This window comes from Electrophorus electricus, chromosome 6 (genome assembly GCF_013358815.1).
Source record: "Electrophorus electricus isolate fEleEle1 chromosome 6, fEleEle1.pri, whole genome shotgun sequence".
Taxonomy (NCBI): Eukaryota; Metazoa; Chordata; class Actinopteri; order Gymnotiformes; family Gymnotidae; genus Electrophorus; species Electrophorus electricus.
In genome coordinates this window covers 23869150-23894057 of record NC_049540.1, presented here as the reverse complement: position 1 = coordinate 23894057, position 24908 = coordinate 23869150, and the positions used below count along the sequence as shown (strand labels likewise).

The 24908-nt window shown below is 38.0% G+C and overlaps 3 protein-coding genes across 7 annotated transcripts; all 3 read left to right on the top strand.

Annotated features, from left to right (window-relative positions):
- Positions 1-245: 245 nt before the first annotated feature.
- lifrb (LIF receptor subunit alpha b) lies at positions 246-9137 on the top strand. 4 transcript variants are annotated; one of them, XM_027005936.2, is made up of 18 exons: positions 246-352; positions 1175-1192; positions 1347-1528; positions 1688-1838; positions 2176-2424; positions 2853-2982; positions 3126-3274; positions 3419-3561; positions 3740-3893; positions 4422-4483; positions 4571-4793; positions 4890-5078; positions 5423-5521; positions 6560-6721; positions 7310-7450; positions 7575-7668; positions 8224-8287; positions 8435-9137. In XM_027005936.2, the coding sequence occupies exons 1-18, from the start codon at positions 301-303 to the stop codon at positions 8861-8863; spliced, it is 2691 nt and encodes an 896-aa protein (XP_026861737.2). In that variant the 5' UTR covers positions 246-300; the 3' UTR covers positions 8864-9137. The 4 variants fall into 4 exon arrangements, with proteins under 4 accessions (XP_026861737.2, XP_026861722.2, XP_026861716.2 ...); XM_027005921.2 differs by having other exon boundaries at positions 282-352; positions 1072-1192; XM_027005915.2 differs by having other exon boundaries at positions 282-352; positions 1069-1192.
- Positions 9138-9358: 221 nt separating this feature from the next.
- ccdc61 (coiled-coil domain containing 61) lies at positions 9359-17098 on the top strand. Its single transcript, XM_027006786.2, has 12 exons — positions 9359-10521; positions 10600-10682; positions 10823-10983; positions 11092-11241; positions 11427-11628; positions 11754-11836; positions 11912-12135; positions 13511-13589; positions 14856-15062; positions 15421-15454; positions 15637-15697; positions 15812-17098. Exons 1-12 carry the CDS (start codon positions 10374-10376, stop codon positions 15904-15906), a joined length of 1527 nt encoding a protein of 508 aa, XP_026862587.2. The 5' UTR covers positions 9359-10373; the 3' UTR covers positions 15907-17098.
- A 1595-nt stretch (positions 17099-18693) lies between these two features.
- itpkca (inositol-trisphosphate 3-kinase Ca) lies at positions 18694-24280 on the top strand. Of its 2 annotated transcripts, none has more exons than XM_027006561.2 (7): positions 18694-19489; positions 21436-21535; positions 21832-22045; positions 22401-22605; positions 22813-22914; positions 23005-23076; positions 23182-24280. In XM_027006561.2, the coding sequence occupies exons 1-7, from the start codon at positions 19028-19030 to the stop codon at positions 23386-23388; spliced, it is 1362 nt and encodes a 453-aa protein (XP_026862362.1). In that variant the 5' UTR covers positions 18694-19027; the 3' UTR covers positions 23389-24280. The 2 variants fall into 2 exon arrangements, with proteins under 2 accessions (XP_026862362.1, XP_026862370.1); XM_027006569.2 differs by lacking the exon at positions 18694-19489 and adding an exon at positions 20564-21314.
- The last annotated feature ends 628 nt before the right edge of the window (positions 24281-24908 follow it).

The following is a 24908-nucleotide window of genomic DNA, read 5'->3' as shown; positions in this document are numbered from 1 at the left end:
ACTTACACTTGTGTTGCTCCTTAGTTGCAGTTTGGAGATTATTTTATTGTTTTTTTTTTCTTTTTTTTTAATTACAACATCGTGATTTGAATTATTGTTTTCGATGTTTCAATAGGCTAATCTTGTGAGTGAGTCCGTTTCTACGTACCGTTGAGACACTGTTGGCCAATCCATCGCGGTTTTTGTTTCTTTTCCCATGGAAAAACGTCTCTTCCAGTATGGACCTCCTACTGGGTCACTCCCATAGCTCACGTACTTTTTCTTCTTTGCGACAGACTGGTCTAGACTCTTGTTATAATTATGCCTTCCACGCTGTACGAGAGAAGAGGAACATTTTGGCGGTGTGGTAGTTGTAAGACTTTTTTACTCGTTTGAATTTGTGCTTGTCAGTTTGCTTTGGCTATAGAACAGGATGTTATTATTGGTTTATGTAAATCTTCTTTAATTGGTTATTTTTACTGTAAGTGGACGGAGCTTGTCTGACCGAATACATTAATTTTTAGTTGTTCTTGCTAATGAAGACAACCCTACAATAGGAATTAAGCGTATGAACAAAAATAGCTCGATCGTTCTTGCGCTCTCTAGTTGTAGTTATATCGATTACGGAACATATCCACGAGAAATGGTCTACTATACATATATTCATTTGTTTAATTTACTTTATATATCAGTGATTATCCATTTTGCCTCGAAAACATGTTCAGATAACCTTCGTGTATCCGTGTATTCTTGGTTTGTGAGCAACCTGCCACCCCCTAAACGGTTTGACTCTTGTATGACTGTGAATCCACCTCCAAGTGTTAATCAGTTCTGAAAGAAGTGCCTTTAAAAACTGTAGTTGATATTTCGTTAACGCTAAATATTTTTTTTTATAATTGTTTTAAAGAACGTTAAAACTTGGAATAACCGTTTCCATGACATGTTCCTGTACAATGAGACACTAACTCGGGCTGGCCTGAGGCCAATATGACTGCGTTTACCCCGATTAACTTGACACATCTGTACGTGCGGTATTTAGCAGTTCACCAGCCATAGTCTTCATCATTACAACACCTTGTGTTTCTCCAGCAGACTTCTGATACGGTCAGACCTATGTAAGTAATTTAGTTCCCTTGTCTTATGATGGCCTCTGTGCATTTCTGCCTTCTATGTGCATTGCTGTCGTTGCCGATAGCTCAAGGAAACCTAGATGGTGAGTCTTAAACAGTACTTCAGTGTACTGTTTGAAAACATTTTAAACTTGAATTACAAAATTTCTACATTTCTCTATATTTGATTTGCATGTTTAGTTTTGTAAACACAGAATAAAGGCCAGTTTGACATTGTTTGTGGAATACTGTTCGCAGGGCACCCATTATCTGTCCCAGAGATAGTAAGAATATATAAAGGTGAAAGTGATACAAATAACTTTGGTGTTTGGAAGATGAACATTGAATGGAGAGATAATTTCAGCAACAGCAACAAACCAGAGAATGTTGCCTATGACATGGAGATCTTCCATACTGAGCAAATGACACTTGTTCATAATGTAAGTAGCTGTTGATCTGTTAGGGTTTTTTTTTCTTATTGCACTGAAGTGTTAGCAGTTGCCAACCAGCTACTTAGCCACTAGTGGCGATTAAAGTAGACACAGATTTCTCTTGTCTGATAAAACCACATATTTTTTCCTATGACATGCTTGAATTAGGAGACAATAGAAGTGAAAACAAATCTCACAACTACTTATCAGTGGAGCTGGACCTCACCCATACCACTTCAGTGTACCTCACATTCAGTCAGACTGCGATTCAGAGACCACAGTCACACCAGTGATTGGACACCACTGTACACTTTAAAGGGTGAATATTCTTTTCTGACCTTAGAGCTGAGAGACAAATATATAAATACTTGAATAAGTATTACCACAGTCATACCAGTGATTGGAAAACATAATACTCTAAATAGTGAATATTATTTTGTGACCTTGGAGCAAAATGAAACAAATATATAAAAACTTGAATGGCAGTTATGTAGGAAGATTGAAGCTGCTATTAGAACTAAATATGATATTTGACTATCTGACAGTGTAGCTTTGTAGTCTAGGCTTAATCGTTATAAAATGAACTACTGTCTTTGCGTGCATGTTTTTGAATAAAATGAGCGATATAAATGGGCCTTTTTCCTATCACCCTACAGGAGAAGATACACATGAGATGAAAAGGAGTACAGTTTATCCTAAGAATCATGTTGTTCTGGTTAATGACAGCATTATATTCTGCTGTATCTTGACACCAGAGAGTGCCAGAGACTTCAATTCCACCAATTTCACATTCCAGATCAGCAACCACACATATGCTACAAAGCCTATTCAGTATTTGTCCTCCTCTCCATCGTATGGTTTTGATATAACATGTGATGGTACAGGCGCCACAGTTTATACTGGCTGTAAGTGTAAATGTTTTTAAGCTCCCACTTATTTTCTTTTTTAGCAAGTCTGATGTATTAGAATGCCATCTTAATATATGCTAGTGTATTACTATACTATCTATTATCTTGTTCTGGTTCATGGATTCACATTGGCATTTCCCCAACAGTAAACCATTTTGTGGGTATGATGGACAGTCTCAGCCACTGTTTGGGTTTTTCTGCAATCTCTGCACTGTGCTTACATGTTTAGTCATTGTCATCAACTGAATTGTCTATGTATAACTGAAAATTGCCCTCAACTGGCACAATGCTGGATAGAATCCATGGAGCAAAACCAAGTAAAGGCTTGCTAGATAAGATTAACGTTCTGTAATTATCAGATTGGTTTGTTGAGAAATATTTTCTGAGTGGTGTTCTTAAACTCTGAATGTGATTGGCTGCTATAGATGCTCCTGATATAAAGCACTTTACGTGTGAGACTCGAGATCTCAGTTCTGTGGAGTGTCACTGGAGTCTTAGCCGATCAACGGGTCTTTCATTCAGTGTCAAATGCATAAAGTATTCAATCAATGGAAGGTACTGATTCCAACACTATTCATCAATGTTTAAGAGAATGGAAAGACCACTATACATAATATTTGATAACCTATTCCATCTTTGCTGTAAATCATGCATAGTACTTTGTGACTTCTTATCCACCCTTGATTTGTCTCACTCAGGAATTGTTCAGGAACTGATATGTGTTCAAAAATTAGCACATGTGTTCTGACTGATGGCATAGACAAGGGTGTGGTTAATTGGACACTGACTGCCAAAAATATCCTTGGCAAGAAGATAGTCAGTGATGTAGCTGACCCAAATCACAGAGGTAAAGTGCAACATTTATATTGTGCTCATATATACTCATATGATCATATATACTCATGATCCTATGATCATATACTTCAACGATGATGACTGTCAAAGCTGTTCTTTCTGTATTTTAAACAAAATACTATATGTTTCTTTGTAGTACGGCTAAAAGCACCCGTGCTTAAGAATCCCATTTTGGTTTATGCAAGGAATGCTACTCTTGAATGGGAATGGAATGAAATGCTGAAATACAATTCCTTTCCATTGACCTGCCAAGTGGAGGTCAATGGTCACACTGTTAAGGTAGGTATCATGAAGTGCCTTTAATTCATTATACTTTTTTGCATCTTGAAAAGATTGAAAATTAGATGTTCAACATTGTGGTGGTTATTTAATTAACAGACCACTAGCTATGTTTTTTATGACAATTGTTGTAATGAAGCTTTAAGTATTTTAAATATCGATAACATTTCCAATAAAGGGAACATTTAATGGAACCAGCCTCAAGTCATTGGTTTTAGCAGACCTGCAGCCTTTTACTGAATACACAGCCCGTGTGCGTTGTGGCTCTTTGGAGCATTTTTATAAATGGGGTGATTGGAGTAACCCTACTACATTTTACACCAAAGATGACAGTAAGTATAAAACCATTTATAAAACATTTTTAGAAATACATGATTGCATAATTATAGAAGGCAGCCATAATATAACCTAAGAATTATATTCGTGATTTTATTGACACAGAACATCCCTTTCTTGTTGCATATCATTGTCATTAAACACCTGTTAAACATTTGAGTAAAATGTAAAATTACATTACATTAAGTAAAATGACATCTTATGATTTTTCTTCTTCACTGCTGCCACAATATCATTAACAGATTACATCATTCTCGTTGTTTTTTTACATACTTATTTTTTATAACTACGGGTTTACAATGACAAAATATCCTTCTTTCAAAACAAATAGAAAAAGAATTCTTGATAGTACCAAAAATTACAATATGATTTACTTTATGATGCCTGAAAATAATCACTAACAATTACAAAATATAGACAACATGCCGTCAAACCCAACATGAAATCACTCTTCAATCAAGAGTCAAATAAAATGGTCCGTTGTTTAATGATAAAAATTTTAAGTGCAAACTGTTTCCCCTCAGTTCCAAAACCCATAGATGTGTGGGTAGAAGTTCTTGAAACACAGATCTGTGTTATGTGGAAAGTAGGTGTGCATGAAATTAGATTTTCATACTTTGATTTGGCTTTTAACAAAGCCAAACAATGATCTTTTGTTATTACTGTTTCACAGAATCTTACTATGAGTCAGAGTCATGGAATTATTACAGGATATGAGCTGATTTTGGGCAGTTCTAAAAATGGGAGCAAAAAGCACATCAACAAGTCTGCAAATGAGCACTACCATAAATATGAACCAAGGATTGCAGATGGAAACCATTTTATCTCCATTTCTGCTAAAAACTCTGCTGGTGTTTCTCCTCCCTCCAGTGTCACCATTCCTAGCCTGGGGTCAGGTGAGAACACAGGGTAAAAAACATTACAAAGGCCTCTGTAGCCTTGCTTTGAGTTTAATAAATGGGCCAACAGCATATATGTCATTTTCTTCACAGACAGTGATATTAAGACCACTGCCATCAATGAGACTCAACCCCATGGTGGTTTTTATATGTTTTGGGAGCCAAGTGCTATTGCCACCTGTGGCTATGTGGTAGCCTGGGTTCCAACCTTCAGGGCAGAACTATGTCCTGTAAAATGGATGAAGATCCCTTCTGGTGTCTCAAATGCCAGTATTTACTCAGGTAAATTGCAAAAAAAGTAAGGAAAACAATCCTCATCACTAGTAACTAGGATTCCTTATAGTCTTTAAATAGTGATTTACTTAGATAATGATTTCTGCTTGTAATGCATGATTATGTGCAGTACATAATTGCATAATATATGATACATTGTCATTAAAAATTAATATATCAATAATTTATCAATTTAATTTATGGATAATAAATTAAAAAGCCAATAATACATATGCAATAATTAGTAATTAAATATTAATGTCACTACTGACAAATGTATCCTCCTGTAGTCACTGAAGTCATGTTATCCTATGTAGCCATGTTTTTAACTCATATCCATGTTATGAGTGCAGATTTTGAAAAGGGGAAGAGATACATTATATCAGTTTATGCCTGCACTTCAGGAGCCGCACAACTGCTGCACACGAGAGAAGGGTACATGAAGGAACTACGTAAGCACCCTATATTCCCTTTGAAGAACTTTGAAGAAAGCTTAAAGGAAGCTTCTATGGATAAAACACAGTGTGGCCTGTTTGTGAGTGTATGAAATAGAAACCAGGCTTATTTAGACTTATGTGTTTGAATCTATTACTTTCAAAGCCTTAGTAATGAGATCTGGATGAGTACTAGGATTCTGAGAATATCTTTGCACAAACTATATGTATGAGCGGTAAATACGGTCGGTTTTAAATTCCCCTAAATGTTGTCATAATAATTTCTACTTCATTCAAGAATAAAAATGCAGACTTGAAAATTAGTTGAAGATAATTATTTATTGCAGGTCAACATTAAGAAGTATTATTGAGGTATCCTCTGAAGAATGTTTGACAATTACACAATGTAATTGTAATCACCCACCTTCTTTTATGTACTAGGGTTTGATATCTCCACCATTATATCCAAAGCATACGTTATTCAATATATGCAAATTGACATCCAATAATGTGCAAGTTACCTATTATTATGCAAGCTGAGACTTGACACCTTTATATCCCATTGGAAGAATTTGCTTTTTTAAACAAAGATGATTTTAACTCCACCAAACACCTGCAAGAGAATGTAATTCTTCTGTACCGCTCTGTCCTTGGTGATAACATAATGAACTATGCTTAGCCACAGAACTCTCAAAGAGGCTTTCAATTCTTATAAAACAAACAAAAAAAGATCTTTCCCAGAACTAAAGAAGTTATTTCTCATGGAAACAGTCCAGTGATCTGCCTTATGCTTGCACAGAGGCCTTGAAACCACCTGCATCAAAGCCTCTGCTTTGCACCTAGAGACCCAGAAGACCCACTATTCTCTGTCCCAATTCCTAGGTTTTACCACAGGGCTTCTTAATCAATGCCCAGACCTACAAATATACTTTTTATTACCTCAATACAGTGACATCTTGGCAGTATGTTACTCTATATTTTTGTACTGCTCTTCTTGTCTTGTGTAGATGCCCCCATTGTGTACTCTTGTTGTGTGTCCTGGCTCTTCTTTTTTAGCTCCATCGGGGCGTGTTCAGAATCTAAGAGCTGAGCAGCAAGGTTCAACCCTTGTGCTGTCATGGGATGAAGTACCCAAAGAGGAGCAAAGAGGCTTCATACAAGGCTATACTATATTCTACAAGCTTTCCAACAAAGACAAAAACATAGATGAAGTAAAAGGTTAGTTTGCCTCTTACAACTACTTGTTTAAAGCAGGATTTTAATGTGAAGAACAAACATCGGGAAGAAATATTTGACTTGTAATTGGAAGGTTGCCAGTTCAAGCCCCACCACCGCCAAGTTGACACTGTTGAGCCTCTGAGCAAGGTCCTTAACCCTCAATTGCTCAAGTTGTATTCAGTCATAACTGTTAGTCGCTTTGGATAAAAGCGTCAGCTAAATACCATAAATGTAAATGTAAGACAAAAGGATGAGGAGGTATGCAAGCATACCGGTCCAGTTCTACCAGAGGCTAAAATACCTCTGCCTCGGTATGATACATTGACACCAAGTTCTGTGGAATCTAGAGAAGGAGCTCAGTTAAAAGTGCACTTTGTATGTATTTAAGTGGAGGCTCAAGAGAAGGCATTTGATTGCTCTATCCCTCTTCCTTAGACTAAACAAAACTCAGTAACAGCAGATCATACCGAGGCACCTCCACACTTTTCTCTCCACCAGGATCATATTTTGTTTTTTGCAAGGTGCACACAATATATATACACAAAAAGGCAAAACATTACAAATTGTGTCATATTTTATTCCACTCAGAGCTATCAATTCAAGACCCCAGTGCTCGAAAATGTAAGCTTAATCTTCCTCCTGGTACATACATATTCAAAGTGATGGCCTTCACATCTGCAGGAAGAGGTGCTGAATCTGAAATTACTCAGTCTGTGGACCACAGAGTAGGTGTGCTGAAATGTTTACTTTAATAGATAGTACATTATCTCATAAGTGCCATGTAAAGCATAAGTGAGGGATGATGGTAACATAATAAAGACCATGTGAAAAGTAACTTCTCTCATTTCTGCAGTTGACCGGATGATTATCAGCATTGTCACAGATTTGCTTATATCAGCAAGTATCTTTATCACCATCACAGTCCTTTGTTACATAAAAAGAGAATGGTATGAAATATTTTACATTTATTTTAACTCTACTGCCATCTTCCCTAGTTGACTGAATTCTTGAGCTAAAAACCTAAATGAAACAAGATTTTGATGTTTTGTTACTGGGGTTGAATTAGTTGAGGAAAAGCTATGTTGTTGACCACTTGTAGTCTAGGTGTAATTTTTGGCCCAGTCCATAGCTTTGTCATAACCTCCATTGTTAAGTTGACCCCTCTTCATTTATTGCCTCTCTACAACTGTCAGTGTCCATTACTGAAGCTCTTATTTCATTACGGTTTCATTATTGTAATACCCTTTTATTTAGTCTCCCTTCAGAATGTTGTGATTAGGGTTCTTACTCACACTAAGAGATCCCAAGAATTCTTTCAAAGTTATTTTTTTGTATACAATATAAAATTCTACTTATTACTTTTAAAGCTCTAAGAGTCTCATATTTGTTTAATATTATTAATGTGAAGCAATGTTGAGCTATATAAATGTAAAACGAAACATGTTATATAAATTTATATTGATGAAAAACTGATGATCTATTACCATTAATAAATTCAACAGGTTGAAGTCAGCACTGTATCCAGACATTCCTAAACCAAGGCTTTCAGAAGCATGGCTTACAAAGGTGAGCCCTCAGTGACTGTCCACAACTGACAAAACAAATACTGTATGTTTATGGCTTGTTATTCTGTATGTTTATAGTGAATTATCAATATCCATGACTCACTTCCACCAGTTCATTAGTTAATGCATTGTAATCTTTTATTTGTAGATTCCCCAGTGCCCTCTGTTTGATACGATGTTGACTGCAGAAAGTGAGGTGCTTTTGATTACAAAACCAGAACCTTATCTCCAAGTTATGCCAGAGGGCATGAAGGCCCATGAAATCAGTCAGAACTCCCAAGACCTACCACAGCCTGAGAGCTGTAGGAATGCTTTGGAGTCTCAAACCATCCCTTCACTTATCACCAGCCTCTCCTATATAGAGCTCCCATGTCCAGCAATCGATAATCCTACATATAGCCTGACTATGACTCTTCCAACTGATGCTATTCAGGTATCAGATTACAGACCTCAAATGCAAAATGCCAGTGGCCAGACACAACCCTGTGTGGTCAGATCTGCCCATATGGACTCTGTGGGCTATCAGCCCCAGTCAGTAGCACATTTCACCAGCTTACCATTTAATTCTGTCATTTGAGTGTCTGCTTCACAGTAAAATTAATTAGTCCTTAGAGTTACAACTACCTTCTGACTAGCTTCCAGGTGATTACAGTAAATGAGTGCTAAAAATCTTCTTTTGTGACAATAAATTGTTTTTTCTTTTGTAAAATATTGTTTAAATGTAAATCTATATAAATGTATTTGTGCACGCTAAAAGCGAAAATGTGAACAATCTGCTTTAATGTATTGTACGTTACTTTTTACTTTAGTGTTTCAAAATGACATATGCAAAGTAAATAAATCTCATTTAAGGATGGTATATTCGAACAGTGTGATTGTTTACTGGCCGTTGTTTGGCTAGATATCATCTCAACACTATCCTTTTGTGACTATGCCCCTCCTCTCCAAGGATAACGAAATTTAAGGGCGGTCGAGGGTGTAACCAAGAGGAATGTGTTGCATTTGATTGACAAGTAGATTAGGGAATCAAAGTCCCCCATCTTGAGTCTTTGACCAGTCGTTTATCAATACATCCAGTTTGGGGGCGGATTTTATAAATTCCCGGTTGTTGAGCCGCTGTTTTCGATTGTTTCTTGCAACTGACAGTGAAGTTGGTGGTTAGCTAAAATCTCTAAATTAGACTCTCTTATGTGGCGTTTGCTTTTATTTGCTTCTGCGTCTCGGTGTCCTTATTTTTGTTTTAATCGCAACCTTCAAATGTAGCTAGCGTTTAATTTAGACAGTTCCTGATAAACCACCTCATTTTTGACGGGTATGTGCTAGCTAGCCCTAGCGAATTTGGTTTTGCAAAGTTAACGCCGTGCTAGATGACTACTTAGCAAGCTAGTGTTCACTCAATACTATCCACTTCACTAGCGATTAGATAGCTAGCTATTTGGTCACAAGACTGCTATAGCTGCGTAATTCGCTGGTCCTCATAAATCAGAAAAACTAATTCCTATTGCTGATCTGTCTAGCAGTCTCACAATGTTGTCTAGCAAGCAAACATTAGTTTCAATAGCTAGCTAACGCGAACTGCTTGTGAATACTATCTAGATAGCTTAGTGTGCAAACTTTTCGCATCTCAAGCTAGTCAAGAAGCACTTGGCTGGAAGGCAACGAGAAATCCTTTAAACATCGTAATTTGCTAACTATCTTACGCTAGTTATCCTAGCTAACTAAAACGATATAATCAAAGGTTTTAAAAGGAGTGCAAGTAAAATAAAGCGACTTGGTTAAATCGGGTAGTTGTCCTGGTTTTATTGGTTGTCAATAGCCATCTTATTTAACGTAACGTTACTCTTGTAACCTATGAACAAGCCAGAACTTACCTGCTTTGTTTTACTTTGGATCTGTATCTTAGCTAGATGTGCTAGCTAGCTAGCCAGCGAACCAAACCGCTAGCTAAGTGATTTAAGTAGCTAGTGGTTCAAACCTTGTGTCTCCGAGTTAAGCTACATTAGTGACTTTTACCTATATAAAACTAAAAACGTTATTAGCCTTAAACTACGATGTTTCTCAGGTTACTGGAATTACTCCAATAAGCCATGGAGGTTGGCGTATTTGTACAAGAAGAACTAAAATTTCGTGGAGCTGAATTTGTTGTGAAGGTGGAAGTGCAAGATCGATTACTTATAGTAGAAATTTCTGATGTCATGACGGCGGACCAGTGGAAAGGAGAGTTTGATCATGCTTGTGAGTGTGCATTTATCCAAAATAAACATTTGAGATCTGATTCATCTGCACTCCCTAATTTGTGGTACTATTCTTTAGACATTGAAGATCTTACCCGTAAAACTGGAAATTTCAAACAGTTCCCTATATTCTGCAGCATGCTCCAGTCTGCAGTGAGTAAGGTAGGTTTGACTGATGTAATAACTCAGAGATCACTCTCACAAATATGTTTTGTGTTTGAAAATGATTTTTATATGAATTTCCTTGGGGTGGATCAGTTGTATGTTTGCATTACTAACTCTAAAGATCTTTAAAACATTAGTCTAGTGAATCAGTGACTCTGGACCTGCTAACCTACTCGGACCTGGAACTCCTGCGAAACAGGAAGGCAGGTGTAGTGGGCAGGCCTCGTGCCCAGCAACAGTCAGCTGCTCTCACTGCGAAACGCTACCTCATCCTCATCTACACGGTAGAATTTGATAGGTTAGTAATTTTTTATGGCTATCGTAAGAAAATGGTTAAAAACGCTTTTCAAATACAATTTTTTGTTCTTTGCTGATATTTTCTCTCTTCCTTCATATACTATGCTAGAATACACTATCCTCTTCCACTGCCCTATCTCGGTAAGCCTGATCCTGCAGTCCTCCAGAGGGAGATCAGGGCTCTAAGGGCTGAACTTAATGCTTTGGGGATACGAGGAGACCACACAGCAGATCAAGAAATTCGGAGACTCCGTGTAGAGTCAGTTCTCTTTTTAAACCGTATAGCAAGACCTGGGTTTTGCTGTTTTATTTCCTATTCACCCAATACTTGTCAGTGTTGACACCCAAATACAGTCGGGCATAGAATTTAGACAAGATCAGAAGGTTTATTTGACTGATGATCAATCATCTCTTAATAGCCATTTGTGATTAAACTTGCATTAGGTTGGCTGTGGTCAGGGAGGAGAAGGATGCTCTGGCCAAGGCTTTGGAGAGGCTGCAGCTGGTTGGACCAAGCTCAACCCCTGGTACTCTTGGACTCAGAGAAGCAGTGCGAAGCCTGGAAGAGCAGCTGCTGAGGGAGAGAGCAAAAAGCCAGCGTTCAGCCAGTAAGAGGGGACAAGAGCAGCACCACCTTATGGAGCAGGTGAGTCCCAACTGTTTCTCAGCAATTCTTACCATTAATTATTACCCTTTTTACTGCTGAGAAACAGTATGGTTCCTAACCTTTATGGTAGTTTCTCACAGATGTGTTAATATATCTCTCACCAGTTAGAAGAACTTCAGGCCTCCGAGAGAGCTCTTCGGATACGTGTAAAGAGTCTGACTACTGAGTTAGCAGTGTTGCGCCGGGGGTAAGCAGTTTGCACTTTTCCAACTGCTCTGTGATAGTTTCAATTACAGCTAACCTTCTTAATTCATGTTTGCAGAAGGATGACTCCAGTTTTGTCAGGCCGGAGTGGGTCCAGGGGTGAAGGAAAATTTCACCGGTCAACCTCCAGAGAGCACAGTTTGACCCGAGTGGGAATGAGAGCTCGCTCAGGGTCCAGAGAGAGGGTGGAGGACAGGAGTAGGAGGTCAGAAGAGAGAGGAAGAAGGTCAGGTTCCTCAGGAACACAGAACTACATTTCAAGACCTTCACCATCTCCACTAGGTATGTTCTACATGATTCATTAGACATTTATTAGACAGTTTTTCTTCTTCTTCCTTATCTTTTTTTGCAAATATAACTGAAAATGTTCTGGTAATAGTACATGGAAAATGAAATAAACTGATGGAATGAGTGCTTTAATTTATAGTTGTATTATGTTGATAGTTACAGCATTGATTATCTCAGAATTTTCCTGGAATGAGGATGGTGTGGTGGAAAAAGAAATTTGCCATGATGTAAAGCATTATACTTCATCTGTGAATAAAGTTGATATGGACAATTATGTATGAACAAATCCACTGCTAAAGTAAAATGGGCAGTTTTTCCAGTTCTAAGTTCTAAATTTTAAATAAAATAAATGAATAAAAATTCCCAAACAAGCAAATGTGTATAGGCCTGGTCACAACATCATATATCCAGTGTATTTGCCTAATTGTGATGTTTATGGGTGGCAAGCTTCAGGATGTCATTAGAAAGTGAAAGAAAGTACTGAAAAATATTGTTTGAGATTCAATAACATAAACTCCATTGCGCTTTCTAGGCTAGACCAGATTTTCTTAAAGTTGGGTGTTTTCTTTTACTCCAAGACTGCTCTAGTACCACTGACATGTGACAATGGCCCATAATGAAGTTGCACCATACCTTTTTACAGGCTTGGAGTTCGCTAGGTACTTTCACACACACTATGAAAATGATCAAAAAACCAAGGTCCTAATTAAAACTCCTATCATTGAACACAAATACGGCGAGGCTATTGCTATCATAAAGGATTTGTTATGGAATCCAAAAATATAAGTGTCTAGAAAACATGACGGTTTTCCATCTACAGGGACATGTTCCTATACAATGTACAGTAGGCTAAACAGTTATTTTAGATTTTAAAAAAAGGTTTTCAGCCTGCTACTAGTTTTCCTTCAGTTCAGTAAAATGACAGTAAAAAGTCTTGTTTATTCCATTTTGTTAAGCTAAGAACTCATATTTTTAATACATATTTAAAAGAATTATTAAAAAGCTTTTTTTTTTTTTGGCTTGAACGGGGAGGAAGGAGTGGGAAATGGAGACAGTGGAATAGTTGGAGTGGAGGGACTGCTGAGTGCATGGAACAAGGAGCAGGAATAAGAAAAGTTGGAGTGGAGTGATGGCAGAATGCTTTGCGTGAGGAGCAGTGTTTTCCGTTGTTCCGCTCACATACTCTGGAATGCACAAGTACTTTAAATGGACAGAAATGCATACATTGGAGTTACTAATAACCTTAATGATTTTTGTTCATCTAATTGTTTTAAGCATCTTGTGATTATGTGAACAAAGGTCAGCTATAAAATCAGTAAAGAAGGGCAGTTGTCTCAGATTTGAACTCTTGCATGTTATCTTTCATTAGGTTCTCAAGGACCACGGTTTGACCCAACAGCATATATTCAAGAGAGACAACGGCGCCAAAAAGAGGCAGAACTTAAGAAGTAAGAATATATTTTCTTTGAACTTGTTTATGTATGTGCTGTAAGCTTTGTTTGAAGCTGTTAGTTGTTTTCATTTAGTGTCATCAAATGACCATTCAACCAGCCATTAGTCTTATATATCACTATGAGGTGTGTGTGTATGTGTGCGTGTGAATACATGTATTGTATGATATATATATATAAAAATATAAAAAGATTCCCCACTTACCCTCATCCGGGTGATCTTTATCCTTCAAGTTTGGGTCCTCTACCAGAGGCCTTGGTGTTTGAGGGTCCTGCATAGTATCTTAGCTGTTCCCAGGACTGCACTCTTCTGGATGGAAATCTCAGATGTTGTTCCTGGACTCTGCTGGAGCCATTCTCCTTGTTTGGGGGTCACAGCCCTTTGTGCTCTAATTACTACTGGAACCACTATTGCTTTCACCTTCCACATCTTTTTCAGCTCTTCTCCCAGCCCTTGGTTTTTCTCAAGCTTCTTTGTTCCTGGTGTTGCTATCGCCTGGGATCACTACAGCCCCCTTCTGCTGTTTGTCCACCAATACTATGTCCAGTATTACCATTTTCTCTGTCTGTATCTGGAAGTCCCACTGGGTCTTAGCATGGTCCACCACCTTTGGGGGTATATCCAACATTGGCCTTGGAACTTCCAGCCTGTACTCGACACAATTGTTGCTGTATACTATGCCAGCCACTTGGTTATGGCATTCCATGTACGCTCTTCCTGCTAGCATCTTGCATCCAGCTGTTATGTGCGGGATTGTCTAAGGGGCATGATTGCACAGCCTGCATGTCTTTGATGTTTTTGTCTCGACCGACTGTAGGTGATTAATATGTCCTAGTATTATTACAGACAATATGATATTGTCTGTAATGTCCTACAGATGAGACAAAAACACCAAAGACATGCCTGTCAAGAATGAGATAGATGATTATTCAAATAATGGCTGTGGTACTGTAGCATGCAAGTACTCTGTGCTACATGTAAATTTAACACAGCCACTAAAATAGCAGGCACAAAAGGATCAGTTGTCATCACCCATTCCTCCTCATGCATCACTGTGGGAGTTGTCTACTGTATTACTTGTAAGAAATGTAATCAGTTTTATATTGGAGAAACCAATATTGGTTTGTTGAACACTTTTGGACCATCAGAATTAAGGATTTGTTGTTTCCAGTGGCAAGGCATTTTAATACAAATGGACAATGCATTAATGACACATGTTGACATGACATATAAAATAACACAAAAATCAATTTCTTCATTAGCCAACGGAAAGTCAGGAGGGACATGCTGGCATCACCAGCTATGAATGAACGAGGGCGGTCACGGTCCCGAGTGCCTATTACTCATCTTACTAGAGCGGGAAGTGTAGGCCGGGGTAGGAGTGTATCTGTGGAGAGCAGAAGGAGTCACCACTCTTCTGAAAGCTCGTTGGCTGAGTTTGAAGAGCTTGCTAAGCCCCTGAACAGCAGGTGAGTCACTATACTCTAGACAGCATCCAATAACTATGAACTGCTGTATAATCCAAGATTGAAAATTATTTGATAGAACAGATATCATCAATCAAGTTATCTACATTCGACGTTTTTCATTACATTACCAAGAGTGCTTGTGCAAGTGGCAAAACATCCGGGACTCAGGCAATGCGCTGTATGAGAAACTAAAAAGTTACTTTCACCCTGTGTCCAACTTGGATTCTACAGTCCTGTAACTCATCAGGGATTAAGAGACTCCATCAGTTATTGTCTTTGTTGTAAATTCAAAGCATGGTTCTTGGGTTTTAGGTCATGTCTTTTTAAAATGTATTTACTTATGTATTTATTTTTACAGAAGCAGAAAAATATCTTATAATGGTCCAAAAATGGTGAGTTGCTGTGCTGTTTTAAGGAGTTCCTATGATTCCAATGTAAAATATTGATCCCATCTAAAAGTAGTTTTCATAGTCAAAAAAAACACCCACAGAAATATAATTTCTAAAGATTGCAGATTGTTGCAGTTCAGATTATTGTACTTCATTGTCAAAATAGGAAATATTTTCCTTCACAGACAAGAGGGAAACACTTTAACAAAAAGCCAATGTGTAGCACTCCAACACAAAGAATGAGAGGTAGGTAGACTAGCAATAGTTGTGCAGAAAGTACCCGATACTATTATGCTGTATTGAAGCATGGTTTGTTTTTTTTGTTTTGTTTTGTTTTGTTTTCTTCTTTCCCTCTGCCAGAGAACTCCATGGACACTGGAGCTGATCTGTCAGAAATTGATGCTCGTCTCCAGGCCCTGCAAGAGTACATGAAGGATCTGGATACAGGACACTAATGTTGCCAAATGAACAGCAAACATTTGGTGTTATTGCATATACTTGTACTGATACATATCAGCACAATTATTTGTTTTTCCTTCCACTGTTTCAGTGGGTGCTCACTGCTCACAAATGCTAAAACCTCAAGAGACATACTGTTTCATGCTATAAATGTTAGGCCCTTCCTAATTTGTAGAACATGGACTTTGCAATGTGACAGACATCATTTTTGAAGGACCCAAGAGTATCCTAGACCTGAGAGACTGATGTTTATATGCTGTGTGTATGTGACAGTCAGTTACTTTTAGACAGATTTTTATATATATTGTAACTCAGTTTTAATCACTCTTACAAATGGGTCTTGTGTTTGAAAATTATTTTTATATGAATTTTTCCTTCCTTTTAAATATGTCTTCCATTTATTTAACCATTTTTCTACAATTATGCACTATTATGGTGCCATCACTTGCTGTTATATACTTTGTGTCGGGGGTTTATTTGTTCAGTTGCTTTTAAGACTCACTTGGGAACATGACATGAGACTTGCATATATATCACATGTGGTCTTGCTTGTATACATATTTTTATTTGTGGCAGCTATGGTTTGAATGTCTTAAAGAGGTTTTAAGGCATTAGTATTTAGCCATCTATTGCTGGCTTGCTCCTGAGCACTTGTGCCACAGTGGTTTCTATGTATGCAGTGAGATGAAACATACAGTCCAGTAACTTTCCACATCATCTTCATTGATTTGTTTTCCTGCCCAGTTTATATTGATGAAATTTTCACCTTTAGAGGAAGTTTCTGTGTTTGCAGGCACTCTTGTACAGTGTCAAGGCAGATGTGATTGATATATTTTGAGCTAGATGAGTGCTTTCATTAGATGAGGGATTTCTAGGTATTTTGTGTCTTGCAGTAGGAAACCACAGCTGGCCTAAATTTCTTAATGAACAGCATTGAGTTATTGTGACCTATCCATCTGGCAGAACAGCTGCTATCCCCTCCTCCTACCAACATGCACACAAAAGACACTAAATTCATGGCATACTGGCATGTTTAAATAGCATGCTTACATGATTTTTGTACTCTGGTATTATGAAGCATGGTGCCCTGCGTTTTAAAAGTTAATATTCAATAGATGATATTGGCATAGGTATAAAGGAGAAATTGCTGTGATGTTGATGCTTTAAAAACATCAAGGTTGCAAAACAGTTTTATTGTGTGTGTGTGTGTGTGTGTGTGAGAATTATGAGCAAAAATGAATTTTTCACAATATTCTAGTTTTTGAATTGCACCTGTCTATGTATATATACTGCTCAAAACACGTAATCACAGTATAACACCCAAGTCAATTAAACTTCTGGCATATCATTCTGTCCAGTTAGGAAATATGGGCAACTTGCTTTGCTTTTTTCACCTGCTTTGGTATAAAAGAAAGTGACAACAGGTGCACTGGAGATGTGACAGCAAAACAATCCACCAAAAGGGAATGGTTTTGCAGGTGCTGGCCATAGACAAATACTGTCTCTCTATCCTTCCTGACTCATTCTTCTCTACAGTTGTATCTTTGTGATACTTGCTGCCCATTTAGCTTGTACAGGTAGTCCAGCTCCTCCAGGAAGGCACATCCTCCCAGCGCAGCCTCAAGACAGACAAGGCTGTAGAAGAGCATTAGCCCAGAAGCAGAATTGGTATCTGCTCCTTTGCAAGGAGATGCAAGAGTAGCATGGCCAAGATGACCCCCAGCAGCCTACTAAAGTACATGTTTCTGACCAAACTGTCAGAAACAGAATCCATGAGGGCATCATGGTTCCTGTGTGATTGGAGAATCCCTAAGTATTTGTTGCTGTCCTTCATGTCTGTTATATGGCCTTGTGAAAGTTCAATTACTTCTGTCCAGACCACTTTTCCTCTTTTTACCATCAGCCAACCACACTTCTCCATACTGAATGACATTCCTATGTCCTTGCTGTCGATCCTGGCCAGGTGGGTCAGTGGGTTCCTTTTTGTCTTGCCGTACAGCAGTATATCTCCTTGGTATATACCACCCTTTATGGTGGCCTGGGCACTAAAAACCAACTCAAAAGTTGAAGAATTTAAATTATGCAGAATTATACGTTACACTGGGCTAGGCATTCGGGTTTAGTCCAAGTAGCCTGTCAGCTACACTGGTGGATCTAGGGTGTGCAAGCTGCTTCTGTGCTGAGTCTTATGTTTTCTGGTCGTTGATCCAACCAGTGCTTAGGTTGATCTGTCAGGTCTTGGAATCCTGGTGGACCACGGTTGGTAGGTGGTGCTTTTTTGCAGAGAACTGCTGCTCACTGAATATTTCCTCTTTTATCTGGCAATTCTCTGTAAACACTAGAGCTGTTTGTGAGTGAAAATCCCAGTAGATTAGCAGTTTCTGAAATTCTTAGACCAGCCTATCCCCAATAACAATTCCATGTTCGAAGTCACTTAAATCACCTTCCCCACTCTGATGCTCGGTTTGAATTTTAGCAGGTCGTCTTGTCCGCGTTTACATAACTAAATGCAGTGAGTTGCTTCCAAGTGACTCGAACAGATCCCAGTATTGGCGATATTAAAGTTGGAATATATATATATATATATATATATATATATATATATATATATATATATATATATATATATATATATATATAAAGAATACTTCGTCGTGTAGATAATGCATATTTACTGCGTGAGCAGTGCTGTCACTTTAAAACGGGTAAATTAAGAGGGCGGTGCCAAATACTGTCCTTAGGTTTAACCAACCAGATCAGTCCAGACAACTGCGTTTCCCACCACCACGCAGTCACTGCCAGCTACAAGCGTGCAACTAAGCTATTCGTCTGGGCGCTGCATTTCTTTGGAGGGGAAATATGTGATCGAAAAAACTATAGAACGTTTAGCTACCCACATCTTTCTAAAAATGATCGACACATTACCTGTGCATGAATAAGAGAACTGAATAACATAGTACGTCAGCTATTTAGCTAGTCACACAAAAGGGCCTTAGAAGTGATGTGCGTGTGTGCTAACGCTAGCTATCTAGCCACCGAGCAGTGTGTCTTTCTGGGCCAATTAAATTAGAACTCGAAGTTTACATTGTTCTTGGTGAGTTTAAATAAGCAGTTGCGATGACAAAAACACCTGGTCCCACAGCTCCCTGTCTGGATGTGGGAGACATGCTGCATAACCTGTACCGGCCTGGACACCAGGAGGAACCAGTAGGGGACGTAAAGTGTAATGTTATTCATACACAAGGTCTATGTTCCCCTCTACACAGCGGTGCGATGGCTCTTCCTGAGCTAGTTGTAACATCTGAACCATGTATCCACCAGAATTATCAGAAGAACGCTTTTAGTAGCTTTAGACTTGCCTCTGGTTCTAACCCCGACGAGGAGTCGGTCTGTTCCGACAGCGGGTTTGGAAGCTCCCCAGCTTCGTCTCTCGGACTCCGAAAGCTCTCAAATTCATCTTCTGCCGGCCTCTCTCCAACGTCGTCTTTTGAGGAATATGAGGAGGAATGTAGTGGAAATAATGAAGGTAAACAAACGGGGACACTAAACTGCAGTCTCTGCTCAGGCGACCATAACAGTGTGAGTATCAAACATTAAGTAGTTTACTTACATTTACTGCTTTGCCCGTGAACGTCTTTGCATTAAACTTGCAGCACAGCCTGGATCCATGGTTTTGGATTCCCACCTAAGAATGTTGCTACACTACTACTACTACTACTAGTAGTAGTAGTAGTAGTAGTAGTAGTACTAAATAATAATAATAATAGTTTTACTGGATAATAAAGGAAGCTGAGCATGTAACATTGTTTAAACAACATAGGCTTTTATGATACTATTAGATGTCAAAGTTCTGTAAAAGTAAAACCACATACTAGGCTATTATTTGCTGAGAGCGTAACATAGCTCTTAGTGACATTAGGTTATATGTTTGGATAAAGTTTTCAGTCCATTTTTTTCATATTATTGGACTGCACATATTTAACTCAAGATTAAGTTAAACCTTCACTGACATATTTGGAGGTTTATGTGAAGATTAGGATTTTTTAGATTAAATTTTGCATTGAGTGAGCTAGAACGTTGACAGACAAAGCTTTAGCAATAGCGCAATAAATCTTTGACTTTAAGAGTTGAAAATATAGATTTCTCTAAGTAAAAGTTCTATTTTTAAAGAGCATATTGCAGCATTATTGTTTTAGGCTGTATGCCTTTTTGAGAATGTGTTTAGTTAGAAACAAGGGCAAACAATGAAACAAGATGGAATCAGATACTAAAGGTGATGATACTTGATAATGAGGGGAAGTGCCTTGAGGACAATAACAAAAACCACAGTTACTTATATCACTACATGCCAGGCAGAGTGTTTCAGATAGTCTTTATTGGAAGAGTTTTGTATATCAGTGAGTAAGTCAGTTATACATGTAAATTGTGAGCCATATATTATGTACTAAAATGAGGGCAGTGCAGAAACTGTGCTTATAAGGTCAACCGTGCTAGCTATGTACGATGGGCCTCTCCCTCTGGCATCTTTTTTTGCTCTGGAGAATATCATTCTAGTCTGACTAGTTTTCTACTACCCAAGAGAGTATATGTGGTTTAGAGGAGATGGGGGGGGGGGAATATATCAAACTTCTGGAATCTGAGTACATGTTTTTTATTTGCCAGTATTGTGTATTGCAAGGAGATGTATTTACACAAGAGCAGTTCTTGGTAAAGACACTTTTTTGAGGGAGTTGAGGACCTGAGTATTATTTTTAGTGGTGTATAGAGACCTGACTATAAAGATAGGTAGCTGTTGATAAATAATCTGAAGTGCTCAATGTTCTGTCCATTTTAAGGATCAAATGCTAGGGTCTTGCATGTATCATCATGAACTCTAGGATATCAAAACATTAACAGCACTACTACTGTAAAATGCATGTGAAGAGGAATGGATTAAACCTTTCTAGCTATTACATTTTCCTGCTACTTCAGTGTTCAATAAACCAGATATAAACATTTTGGGTTTAGGAAAGCACATTGAATAGAACTGTTTCTTACTGTGTGTAAGTGGACCGTTACCATATGGTTGCTGCCTGTGTTGGTAGCAAAACAAGTCTTGTCTGTAAATGTTTCATGAGTTATTGTGTAACATTAGTGAGCAATCACTGGCTCTCCATATTGCTTGATAACTTTAGCTAGTTCAGCATTGTTGTAAATGATTGGCCTTATGGAAAAACTATATGGTTAAAATAGCAGAAATAATCTGCTTTGTGAGTCTGAAGTCAAAGGCAGGTGTAAGAAAAAGCAACATTTAGGAAGAGACAGTTTTATAGATTGGTGACCACGTGAAGGTTGAATGATCATAGGCATAGTTTTAAAGAAGCTATGTGCAAGGGTTTCATGCTTGTTACCATGTTGCGAAAGGGTGAATATGTAGCCTCAATATATGCCTTTCAAGAAGCTTAGTTCAACTATTTACGAATATTGTACAGCAGTTTAGGTAGTCTTGTTCTTCAGTGCTATTATTGTCTTTCTTTTTCTAAAAGATTGATGTGTGGAAGAAGAATAGAAACATGGTGAACTGGTCACCGGTTGTGGTGCCTTTGAAAAAGCAGTCTCCTTGGGTTCAAGTCGTTGGCCATGCAGGTTTGTGTGTTTCTGAGATGCTTTGTATTTACTTTTGTACTTTTATACTATTTACTTTTTCACCTTTGTACTGAGCTTCCTAACTAGCCCTGTGAATGTTTTGGTTGTATGCAGCTTGCAAGTTACTAAAATTTTTCTAAAATGTCAGAAAAATTCCTTTCAGCTTTGTGCAGTTGAGCATAAATCTTGTCTGTATGCATGGTTATTATTCTGATGGTGTTCCCAGCATGGAATGTTATCTTATTGTTGATTTGCCTTCATTATTATTTCTGCTATATACAATATTGACTTTGTAGGTAACTTTCAAACAGGCAATGATGGTAAATTGCTGAAGAAATACTGTGCCTGTGAGCAGCAGTGTCTGCAGAAGCTTATGGAGGATGTACTGCAGCCCTTTGTACCAGGCTATCATGGAGTGACGCAGAGAGATGGGCAGGACTACAACCTCATGGATAACCTGCTCACCTACTTTGAATCCCCTTGCATCATGGACTGCAAAATGGGAAGCCGGTGAGAACTTGATATAAGAAATATGACATTGACCATCTTGGTGCTCTTAATATAGAGTATCATTTTTAAGTCCAGTGAGCATAATTTCAGTGGCATTTGACACAGTGATGGCTTGAAAATAGTTATTTTATTTTATATAAATAGTTACACTGGCCCTCTATACTTTGTTTTTAATTTATATGTTGTTCTGTGTGTATTCTATATTATATTGTGTTAATTACTATGATATTACAAAATGCATGGTGGACCTCAGAGGTATCCCGCACTGAAGCCTAGTGCTAACAAAAGCCAGATCAAAATGTGCATATCAAACATATCCCCTTGTACTGATGTTGAGTGCCTAACGTCCTATTAGCACTTACCTGGAGGAGGAACTGAAGAAAGCATGCAAGCATCCTCAGCCACGTGCAGATATGTATGAAAAAATGGTGGCAGTGGACCCAGAGGCTCCAACGCCAGAAGAAAGAGCCCAACAAGCAGTACTTAAAACGAGATACATGCAGTGGAGAGAGACCCTTAGCTCCACTGCTACGCTGGGTTTTCGTATAGAGGGCATAAAGGTGAGATGCTGATTAATGATATCAGAGTGTAGTTTGTCATGTTCAGTAGTGCTCAATAGCCACTTATCAGGCATATAATATTTAGTACACTGAGCATGATCTATGGTAAGACATTGCTACTTTTGTGTTTCTTTTAAACATTGTTTTCTGTTTCCAGTGATGTGTTTAAAGTTCACTAATGTGATACACCTTCATGTCTCTGTTCAGAAATCAGATGGCTCCTGTAACACCAACTTTAAAAAGACTAAGCATAAGGATGAAGTAATGCAAGCACTAGAAGACTTTGTTGACAGCAATATCTCAATCCTCGTATGTCAGATTTTGTCCCTGTTGGTTTTGTATTGGTAAAATTCAAATTGAGAGCAAGTTGAATGTATGATGTATTTGCTGTCTTTGCAGACAAGTTACCAGAAGCGGTTAAAGGAGCTGAGATGCGAGCTTGAGAAATCGGACTTCTTTAAAACTCATGAGGTGAGAAGCATCATGCCCTGTTGTGAATGGATATTCAAGAATGCTGGTTATAATTTAATTTTCACGATGCAGCACTTACTAAGTAGTGTCTTGTCTTTGCTGAAGGTGGTGGGAAGCTCCTTGCTGTTTGTACATGATCACAAGGGCAGAGCCGGAGTATGGATGATTGACTTTGGGAAGACCGCCCCCATGCCATCGCCTCTTACTCTGGACCACCGCAGCCCCTGGGTGGAGGGCAACAGAGAAGATGGCTACCTTTGGGGCCTGGACAATTTTATTGACATTTTGACCTACATGCTGTCCAGGCACTGAGAAATCACAAATTTACATATTTGATGGAATGCCTGTATATTTACTGTTTCACAATGTAAATACATTGTTATTTGATTTCCCCTTTCAGTTTAAATATTCTTTAATGGGATGGCAAGTAAACTACTACTTGTTGAACCACTAACCTGTATATGAAAGTCATATGTTTTGTTTGCCAGATTGTTTAAAAAAAAAAAAAAAAAAAAAAGGACTGTAGTTTCAAATACTTTTACTTATTTAAATGAATATCAGTTAAAATCTGGACCAACATTCTACAATCAGTGGTAATGGCTAGAATGCTTTATCCCTGCATATTAGTTTAATTATGTGACCAATGTGAATTCATTTTGCTGTGATTTAAAGAAGTTGTAGAATATATTTACTCTTCCATCACTAATCACTTTAATGAACCTCATGTTTATGCAGTTTCTGTTTTATGCAGTTTTGAAAACGGGTCATACCACTTTCTTGATGATGCTATTCAGATGGACTTTTCTGAATGTTTGTTGTTCTGTATACCTTTTGTTTAAACTGTTAATGTTAAGCTTGCCTTTTGCATGTTGACTTGTACTGTGCTTCATATTCCTAAAATGGATGATTTTTGCATGCAGTCAGGGTTTGTGGATACGTCAAGGTGGACCAGAGAAATGCATAGCATTGGGGGGAAGAAGCATCCTTGCAGTTTTCTGTCATAAATGGAACTAACATCACCTCATACTGATATGCTAATGTAAACTGCATTGTTCAGAAATTTTTACATGTACCCTTTTTTCCCCTGTAGTTATGGTCATTATCAAGATGCATTTGGACATTTTTGGTTACTGTTCCTAGACTACTGAGAATCAGTCTTGTATGATTTTATGGTGTTTATAACACAATAAATGTCTGGCTTTAACAATGGGATGTATAAATGACTAGACACTACAAACACTTTAGAATTGTAAAGAATTCTACTGTAGTTAATGATCTTAAGATTAGGCAGTATTTAGAGTTATGATTTCCATTGCTTAGACATTTTTGTTCAACCTTGCATTTGAAATTGAATCAGTACTTATTTTCATGTTTGGTCTTCGTTCAGCTTTTTAATCTTGAGACAGAACACAAAAAACAGCACAAAATTAGTAAAAATATTAAAATAGTTGTAGCAAAAAGAATTGTATAATTCTCTCTGTGATCTGTCTGCTTAGTACTTGACCTGTAATAACAGTTTTGAATGTAGACAAGCTAAACAAAGAGTCTGAATCAATATCAGTTGGAGTATAACTTTCAACCTGCCGTATCTTTGGCCTGCGGGATGAGTTGTAAACATTGACCATCCAGGATAACCCAACACAATATTGGGTAATCGTAAAGAAAGCAGTGTGTTCTTTTACTGTTGCCCTGATTGTGAATCACGTTAAATCCGTTTTACACCAGAAGAGGTGCGCTAAGAATGCGAAATTACAGCCGCTTCCCTTCAGCAAATATTCCTGCAGTGACACTGGGAAGTGTGATGACCTTTAGCCTACTTCCGAAACGACAAT

Excerpts from the sequence above, each read along its gene's own strand:
- lifrb (XM_027005921.2), top strand. The coding sequence starts at position 1,120 with ATGATGGCCTCTGTGCATTTCTGCCTTCTATGTGCATTGCTGTCGTTG. Across the intron at positions 1,529-1,687 it reads AAATGACACTTGTTCATAAT|GAGACAATAGAAGTGAAAAC; the intron begins GTAAGTAGCTGT and ends TGCTTGAATTAG. Across the intron at positions 6,722-7,309 it reads AAACATAGATGAAGTAAAAG|AGCTATCAATTCAAGACCCC; the intron begins GTTAGTTTGCCT and ends TATTCCACTCAG.
- ccdc61 (XM_027006786.2), top strand. The coding sequence starts at position 10,374 with ATGGAGGTTGGCGTATTTGTACAAGAAGAACTAAAATTTCGTGGAGCT. Across the intron at positions 10,522-10,599 it reads AGGAGAGTTTGATCATGCTT|ACATTGAAGATCTTACCCGT; the intron begins GTGAGTGTGCAT and ends ACTATTCTTTAG. Across the intron at positions 12,136-13,510 it reads ACCTTCACCATCTCCACTAG|GTTCTCAAGGACCACGGTTT; the intron begins GTATGTTCTACA and ends ATCTTTCATTAG.
- itpkca (XM_027006561.2), top strand. The coding sequence starts at position 19,028 with ATGACAAAAACACCTGGTCCCACAGCTCCCTGTCTGGATGTGGGAGAC. Across the intron at positions 19,490-21,435 it reads GCTCAGGCGACCATAACAGT|ATTGATGTGTGGAAGAAGAA; the intron begins GTGAGTATCAAA and ends TTTTTCTAAAAG. Across the intron at positions 22,915-23,004 it reads ACAGCAATATCTCAATCCTC|ACAAGTTACCAGAAGCGGTT; the intron begins GTATGTCAGATT and ends CTGTCTTTGCAG.